At 43.0% G+C, this 9187-nt stretch overlaps 1 protein-coding gene across 1 annotated transcript; it reads right to left on the reverse strand.

The window, feature by feature from the left end:
* Positions 1-916: 916 nt before the first annotated feature.
* LOC122403181 lies at positions 917-7205 on the reverse strand. The gene is made up of 5 exons (XM_043406542.1): positions 6993-7205; positions 6354-6828; positions 5662-6177; positions 4308-5584; positions 917-1027 (listed from the first exon to the last, which is right to left on the reverse strand). The coding sequence occupies exons 1-5, from the start codon at positions 7203-7205 to the stop codon at positions 917-919; spliced, it is 2592 nt and encodes an 863-aa protein (XP_043262477.1).
* Positions 7206-9187: the final 1982 nt, after the last annotated feature.

Below are 9187 nucleotides of genomic sequence, written 5' to 3' on the forward strand. Positions count from 1 at the left end.
CTCCCAGCCACATGTGTGCTATCTTTAATTTCTCACTGACACACGTACAATTTTGGGTTTGTAACACATAATATAGTAAGCTTACGAGCTCAGAACATGCGGATCGCTGCAAAGATGTCGCAGCATCACGGCGTTTTGTTTACAAAACAGAAACAGTGTTGTATACGAAGGACGAAATGATAGCACACTTATAAAGTAATAAACATTTATTTAATTTATTATCAATCTATATAATTATTCATTAATTGTTTAATAATGAGTACATCCTCCTTTATTTTCTATGATTTCAATCATTCTATTTGGTAACGACTTATATAATTTTTGAATATTTTCTTGATTTAAATTGCTCCATTCCGCGACAATAGCTTCTTTTAGTTCGTTGACATTCTCGTATTGTTTCCCATGTTTGTAAACTGTTTGACTGAGTTGACTCCAATAATTTTCGATAATATTAATATCCGGTGAGCGCGCAGGCCATGATAAAACACGTATCCTTTCTTTTTCAAAATAGGTTTTTACAAGTGTTGCAGTATGTACCGCTGCATTATACTGCTGATAAATGAATCTAGCCCCAGATATACGTAGGGCATGCTTTGTTATTTGTTGCTTTATCAAATCCAAATAATATTTACTGTTCATTTTTCCATGAATAAATTTTATTTCCGTCTTACCGAAGTAACCGATGGCCGCCCACACCATTACTCCACCACGGCCCATTGCTCGCCGAATTTTTGACAATTTTTCTTTTCTTAGATCGTGGAAATAATAGTTAAAACCATCAGGTCTATCTATATTAATTTTTTTTTGTCGGAAAATATCACTTTTCGCCACTTCTTCTTCCAGTGTATTCGATCTTTGGCAAATTGTAAACGTTCTTGTTTGTGCCGTGGAGTTAATGCAGGTTTCTTTTTTATTGTTAGTCTTCTAATGTGCTTGCATGATTGTAATACACGACGAACACTTGAAACACTTGCATTGACGCCAGCCTTTTGCATGATTTGTTTTGTTGTACACTAGGTATTGGAAGCTATACGCAAAACAGTTCGTTTATCCCGTTGTGACAACGATGATGGTCTTCCACTACTCTTCTTTTTACCATAATTTTCCACGTTTTTAAGTAAATTATAAATTACCTTTCGACTTCTGCTAGTTATTTTCGAAATTTTAGATACTGATAAATTTTGCCTTTTCAGTTCAAGAATATGCTTTATTTCTCATGTCGTTAATTTTTCCCCCCGTCCCATTCTTGTAAATTACTAGGCAATACTTTAGCGTCTTGAATACCTAAGAGATCGCGAAATACTGAGCAGTTCATAAACATGTAGACGGAGTGTGCTATCATTTCGTTCCTAGAATACAACACTGTTTCTGTTTTGTAAACAAAACGCCGTGATGCCGCGACCTCTTTGCAACGATCCGCATGTTCTGAGCTCGTAAGCTTATTACACTGCGGAGCATAACTATAGCACCACTAACATTTTTAACATTTCCGACCTGTAAGAAAATAATTTGAAACAACCAATTATATGGTATGAAAAAGCATTGTAAATAATGGATTTTAGGTGAAATTCATTGAAGTTGTCTACTTATATGTCAAGATTTAATCGATAAACGTTTGACGATCGGTGCAAAACAATAGAACCAGTTCATTTTTAACGCACTTCAAGGGTTTCTGTTGGAATTTTTTTAGTAAACTCGGGAATTCTTAGTTAATTAATACAATGCCATGTGGTACCTTAATGAACAAGAGCAAGGTGCAATTTCAGCGTACAGAGAGCAAAAAATGGGGATACGTGAAATCGCACGTAAACTCGGGCGATCTCATAAAGTTGTACTGAATTTTTTACGCGATCCTACTAAGTATGGGAAAAATAAGAAAGAGGGACCTAAGAAGAAGTTATCCCTTCGTACTGAAAGGCAAATTGCTAAAGTTGCGTGCAATTCGTTAAAAAGCTGTAAACAAATTGTGAAGGAATGTGATCTCGGCGTTTCTCGTTGGACTGTCCAACGTGTCCTTAAACATAATTCAAACATTATAAGACAAAAAATGATGTCTGCACCTACACTTCTAAAACGTCACGAAATAATCAGGCTTGAATACGCACGAGAAAACATGAGCAGCAATTGGAATAATGTAAGTTAAGTTTAGACATTCATAAATCGAGATTTTAGCTTCATATTCAATATTCTTTACTCAACTTAGGTTATTTTTTCTGACGAAAAAAAATTCAATTTGGACGGTCCAGATGGATTTAATTCATATTGGAGGGACCTTCGTAAAGAACAAAAATACTTTTCGAAACGTAATTTCGGTTGAGGGACACTTATCGTGTGGGATGCATTCTGCTCCTGTGGCAAGCTCAGATTAGCTTTTCCAACTACACGAATGAATAGTGCGGAGTATATTAGAATACTCGAAAATCATTTATTGCCTTTTATTCATGCAAACAATCACATTTCATGGACTTATCAACAAGATAATGCTCCAATCCATAAAAGCCGACAAACCACAGCATGGTTTGAAACGTTTGATGTCAATGTATTGAAATGGTCTGCATGCTCCCCAGACCAAAATCCAATTGAAAACATATGGGGTATCATGGTGCGGCATATTTATGGAAATAATCGACAATTTTCGAACATTTCGGAGCTAAAAACAGCAGTTATTGAAGCGTGGAATCAAATTAGTGAAGAAACTTTAAAAAAACTCATTACAAGTATGAACAATCGTATTTTTGAATTAATACATAAAAAAGGAGGTCCCACTCATTATTAAAACTGCTCACTTTAATAAACTAAATTAGAAATTTAACACGTTATAGCCATTTAACCTTATTATTGCACCATTGCAATATTTCATTTATTATTATACTTCATGTTAAATAAATGTTATTTTTGTATTTTTTCCATTAATTAACTTTTCACGTGGTATTATTAACATTTAAAAATCATTAGTTACAACTACAAAACTCTTGAAAATTATAGTGGCGCTATAATTATGCTCCACAGTGTATATTATGCGTTACAAACCCAAAATTGTACGTTTGTCAGTGAGAAATTAAAGATAGCACACATGTGCCATCTTTATGGCTGGGAGTGTATTCTCTGAATTCCCCGAGGAACATCTCCGGGTCTGGGGTGAAGTCACCCTCTAAGACGAATTCCCCCGGGATGCGCATTGTCGTACCGAACATGAATTCCGCGGGCGACGCGTTGGTATCTAACCGTACCCGCGCACGCAACCCTAGCAATATCGTCGGAAGTTTCCGTGACCAATTTGTCTCACACTCGTGGCACATGAACGCCGCTTTCAGGTCTCGGTGCCACCGCTCGATCATCCCGTTGGATGCCGGGTGATATGCGGTCGTTCACGTTCGTTGGCACCCGATGAGCGACAGTAACGACGCAAAGAATTGCGACTCAAACTGTGTCCCCTGGTCAGTTGTCACTATCTTGGGTGCTCCATAACGAGACACCCAGGTATCAAAAAATGCTTTCACCATCGTTGGCGCCCCTATTTCACGTAACGGCACGGCTTCAGGCCATCGGGAGAACCGGTCGATCATCGTCAATATACAGGGTGTTCGGCCACCTCTAGCAAAAATTTTAATGAGCGATAGTAGAGGCCAAAATAAGACGAAAATCAAGAATACTAATTTGTTGATGGAAGCTTCGTTAAAAAGTTATTAACAATTAAATTCAAAAATTTCAAATCGTTCTGGAAAAATTATTTTCGGTTGCGGGGGTCAATTACAATCAGTTTTTGTCATTAGACATACCCACGAAATCCTGCCCACTTTCGAGAAAAAAAATATAGAAGATGTGAAATTATTCGAGAAAATTAAAAAATTGCAAATCGTTGTGGAAAAATTATTTTCGGTTGTAGGGTTCAATTACAGTCATTTTTGGTGAATAGACATACCCCCGAAATCTTGCGCATTTTCGAGAAAAAAATTCAGTAAGGACGGCACTTTAAACGTTAATAACTTTTTAACGAAGCTTCCATCAACAAATTGGTATTCTTGATTTTCGTCTTATTTTGGCCTCTACTATCGCTCATTAAAATTTTTGCTAGAGGTGGCCGAACACCCTGTATATCGATATCCGTCCGATTCCCGCAATGGCTCTACTATATCCACGTGGATTTGGTCGTTTCGACCATCGGGTGCCACGAACGATGCCGGATTGTTCCGCACGTGGCGCGTGACCTTTGATGTTTGGCACGGAATGCAATTTTTGCACCAGCTCGTCACGTCGCGACACATATTCGGCCATACGTATCTTTGCCGAATTATCCTGTCCGTTACCTTCGCGCTCGGATGTGACAGCGCGTGAAACAAATGGAAAACTTTTTTCCTTAGGGCACTGGGTATGTAAGGGCGCACAGTTTCGCCGGACTGTTCACAGTACAATCGCGTGTGGGCCGGACCCCACATAAGCCGCACGAGTTTGAGAGGATGGTTGACCTCGTCTCGAATCCTCTCCAACTCGTCGTCATTCTCTTGTGCCTGCGCCAGTTCGCACAGTTCAATGTCCGTGGGCAGTCTTATGGACTCTATGCGCGACATTGAATCGGCCACGATGTTGTCGACCCCTGGAAGGAATTCGATCTGGGTCGTAAACTGACTTATATACGACAGCATGCGCACCTGACGCGGATCGGCCTTATCAGCGCGCTGCATAAATGCGTATATAAGCGGTTTATGATCCGTCACGATTTTAAACTCGCGTCCTTCCAGGAAATGCTTAAATTGTTTCACAGCAGAATAAGCTGCTGTCAACTCCCGATCGTAGGTACTGTACCTCTGTTGAGCGGGATTGAATTTTTTTGAATAAAATGCCAGAGGTTTCCACATATCCTCTAGTTTTTGTTCTAACACCGCCCCCATTGCAAATTCGGATGAGTCTGTGACCACCCGCGTCACGGCGTGCCCCGAGGGATGCGCTATCAAGGTCGCGTTTACAAGGCTTTCCTTGACTTTCCGAAAGGACTCTTCGGCCTCTACCGACCAATTAATTTTCGTTTTATCCTTTCGCCGCGACTGCGTAAGGTACGCGTTTAAGGGTGCTTGGAGAGTGGCGGCGTGAGGTATACTTCGTCTATAAAAATTTATTATCCCAAGAAATCGACGCAACTCGACGATTGTCTTGGGTTTATCAAAGTTTTGAATCGCGTCAATTTTTCCGGGTGTCGGTTTGTAACCTTCTCTATTAATTAAATGGCCTAAAAACGTTAGTTTTGGTACCCCGAATTGACACTTTTCGACGTTAATTTTTAAGTGAAACTTGTTAAGTCTCTCAAGGACTGTCCGCGTGTGCGCGATATGTTCTTCCCTCGACGCGGAAGCAATAAGTATGTCGTCTACATATACGAATGCAAATTCCAAGTCGCCGAGGGCGCGATTCATGTACCATTGGAACGTTTGACCGGCGTTACGTAACCCGAACGGCATTGCCAAATATTCGAACAAGCCGAACGGTGTAATCACGGCGGTCTTAGGAACGTCCTCCGGCGCTACCGGGATCTGTTGGTAGGCTTGATGAATATCCAAGCAAGAAAATACTGTTTTTTTGTGTAAATTTACTGAAAAATCGTGAATGTGCGGTAAGGGATGCCTATCCGGAACTGTAATGTTGTTCAACGCGCGATAATCCGCGCACACTCTCCATTCCCCATCTTTTTTGGGGACCCAGCCTCCATCAGATGTCGAAACTCCAGCTTAGCTGCTCTGAGTTTGCCTGGTGCGAGGCGCCTAGCGCGCGAGGCAACCGGATGCCCTTTGGTCTGAATGTAATGGAATACCCCACGTTCCTGTAACGGAACTGCTTGGGATATTCCCGTCACTTCCGAAAATTCGAGTAATATGCCCGCGATTCCCGATGAGCGATCAACGGTGTGCGTCAGGACGTGGTTCACGTTCTTTGTCGTGCACCAAATTTGCAATTTGGTCAGCGCATCTATTATTTTACGCCCTCTCAAGTCCACGGTGATGCCGTAGTGCGTCAACAAATCAGCACCTACGTTCGGGTATGGCACGTCTGCTACGCAAAAATTCCATGTGATCGGTCGTCGTAGACCGATTTCAATGGTGCGCGTCGACTCGCCATACGTGTCGACACGCGTATTGTTCGCGGCATAGAGCCGCAGACCGCTGGCCACGGGCTTGCAATTCCTGGCTACAGGAAAGAGGGAGATGTTTGAACCCGTATCTATTAAAAATATTTGTCCCGAAATTCTGTCCTGGACGTGGAGACGTTTTGAATTTAATACTGACTTACTACCCTCACACCCTATCCCCGCAGGGGAAGGTATCTCTAGTTTTCCGTCCGCGGTGACGGTTTCGGCCACGTACAATTTTCGGGGTCCTTGCACGCGTATGCCTTCGCCCCGAATTTACTATGCGCCCAGCACACCGCGGGGGTTAGCGTCGGAGCCGCTCGACTTCGCTCGCTCGAACGACCGGCAAACCCGCGTTGCCGTGACTTCGACCGCGACATCGCTTCCTCGAGGCGCTCGAAGCTGGCCGACATCTTTAATACCGCGTCGGTCAGTTTGTCGAGCTTCGCCTCCATCGAATCACGGTTCGATCGATCCCTCACATCGATCGATGCGACGACGTGGCTGCTTTGTGCAGTGGACTCGAATATTTTATCTGCAAGTTCCGCGAGATCTTGCAACTTCGCCACTTTTGCCGCTACTAAGATGGTTTTCACCATTTCTGGCATTTGCTCCAAGAAAATAGAGCGCATCACCTCATCGTCGCATCGACCGTCGTCCAGGGCACGCAACCGATATAATATTTGCGACGGTTTCCCTTCTGTTGTAACCTGCCCCGTCAATAATATTGAATGTAGCCTCTACTTGTAAGAACCATAACATCGGATCGTCGCGAAAAAATTTCGGGATCTTGGGGATGCGGTACGAATCGACGCTTCCAAGATGGCCGTCGCTTGTGGCGTTGTTCACCGCCATCTTGATGCCCTTAGCTCACCTTGCTCAAGCTTTTCCTGACGCTCCACGCAGCCCTCTGCTTCCTTTTGCCGCTTGGCCGGAACTCGTTCCCCGTGTCCTGGTCCACGTTATCCTCTGCGCTGCACGCCGAGGTGTCCCCACGATGTAGAACGCTGATCCAGCAACACGTGCGTCCAATGGCGTCAGTTGCACCCTCCTGCTCTGGATCCTCTGGATCCTTGATCTGGCTCATTCAGTTGCTCGACAATTCGACGGTAAAGACTCGTCGGGGTCACCAGTTGTGGGTTACTTCTTATTTAATGCACGTGGTTCGTTTCCACGAATTACATATGTGCGTGCGTTCGTAGGCCCACCCCTACGACCACGGATATGGATATTCAAAATGACTGAACACGTTCTACGTAACAATAACAATAACTAGTAGTACTTTATTAGACGCAAGGCGTATAAGTCTTTGTCGTGAAAAACAGGAGTCTAAATCTTTCTCTTTTTGGTGTGCTTCTTCGCGGAGTTCTCACGAAGCAGTGTCTTGAGCGTCCTTGCTTTTTCGGGAGGACGCGCTTTCGCCCTGCTGCGCTGAGCGCGCAGCCTTACGGCGGATTCGCAACTTGTCGGGAAAATGCTCCCATATATTCTCGTGCTGACGAGACCATAAGTCAATAATTAATTGACATCTTCGAGGCATACTTTCTACTAACTTAATCGCATAATCTTGAGACATTGACCTTCACGTTAATCGAATTTGACGAAACAGTTGTTTAATTGTATTTATCTTCTTTCCCCTAAGCTTGAACTTCAATATTGCCCAAACATTTTCGATTGGATTTGCATCCGGTGACTGTGAAGGCCAATCCAACACATCAATGTGATTTTCTTTTTTCCACGCAGTACAGAGTCGACTTCGGTGTTTTGGGTCGTTGTCCTCTTGTAGTAGCCAGCATTTGTTCTTCCTTATAAACCACCTTTTGGCGGATGTTAACAAAGCTCTCTGATAGATTTTAACCATTTTAGCAGCGTTTAAATTGTCCGTGAATATGTGTAAAGTGCCGAATCCCTGCTTCGAGAAACAACCCCAAACATGCACCTTTACCGGGTGTTTAACGGTCCGATGGATTAGTTTATTGGAGTGGGTACACCAGGTATGGGTTATGGAAGAACGTGCCCAAAATGAAGCTTCGTCGGAAAAAATTACATTGTCCCAATTGCGGCCCAAATTCTCCTTCGCCCAAGCGAGTCTTTTCTCGACATGTTTTTTGGATAGTAACGGTTTCTTTATTGTGCTTCTAAATTTCACATCATTTGCCAATAATCGTCTTCGTATAGTATCACATGATATATTCGAACCCTTCTTACACAAAACTGCTTGTCCACCACGTAAGGATAGACGTGGATTTTTCTCGAATTCCCGTAAAATCAATTTGTCTTCTTTTTTTGACGTCTTTGGCGTAGTGCCCCGATCTGGCAGGTCATCGACATCGAAAAGCCCAGGTTACCTGCTCGAGGTGGAATCCCCCCTCCCCCGGTTCACAGAAAAAAGTTTTGCCATACACGCTGTTGTCAAACAGACTGTACTCTCGATGTGTAACGAGGCGCGGCCTACTACCGCCGGAATACCAGGATGGATACTGGGTGGAGAAAACACCGCCGTGCTTACTAGAGCAAAAACTTTATTATACGCGGAATACTCCGGATCACACACGTGCTTCTTCTCTGGTCGCTGGCACGCAAGAGAGGAGAAAGTTCTCCGCTCGCACGCGGCTAGTTGCACGACGCTAGCGCCGCGGCAAACGCGGGGACGCGTGTAGTCCCTACACACTCTTCCCCAAAGAAAGAGCGGAAGCGAATAACATTCAATGCTTAAGGACTACATCAATTACAAACTACTACTACGTACTATGGCTTAACCCTTTTAGTACCGGCGAAAAGAACGTGCCTAAGCGAAGAATACCGGGCCGAATCGGCGAATTTGCAGAGGTTTGCGAAAATGCTCGTAAAAACGAAAGTAGAAGTGATATTTACAAAATATAAAAAGCAGCATATTCGGAAATAAATTGAGAATAAAACGATACGAATTGTGTTTCATTATTTGTTGAAAATCATAAGAATAACATGAACATAAGACGTAACAAAAATCGTACAAAAGTGATTTCTCTTTTTCAAATGGTAATTGCACATAAAAAAAGTCATCATTTGGTCATAGCTGTATATACATCT

The sequence above is a fragment of the Colletes gigas genome, unplaced genomic scaffold (assembly GCF_013123115.1).
Source record: "Colletes gigas isolate AHSC1104 unplaced genomic scaffold, ASM1312311v1 Colletes_gigas_Sc00045, whole genome shotgun sequence".
NCBI lineage: Eukaryota > Metazoa > Arthropoda > Insecta > Hymenoptera > Colletidae > Colletes > Colletes gigas.

Coding starts and splice junctions, on each gene's coding strand:
- LOC122403181 (XM_043406542.1), bottom strand. CDS start 7,205: ATGAGCCAGATCAAGGATCCAGAGGATCCAGAGCAGGAGGGTGCAACT. Junction 6,829..6,992: donor TCAGGAAAAGCTTGAGCAAG/GTGAGCTAAGGG, acceptor TTGACGGGGCAG/GTTACAACAGAAGGGAAACC. Junction 5,585..5,661: donor AAAGATGGGGAATGGAGAGT/GTGCGCGGATTA, acceptor ACGATTTTTCAG/TAAATTTACACAAAAAAACA.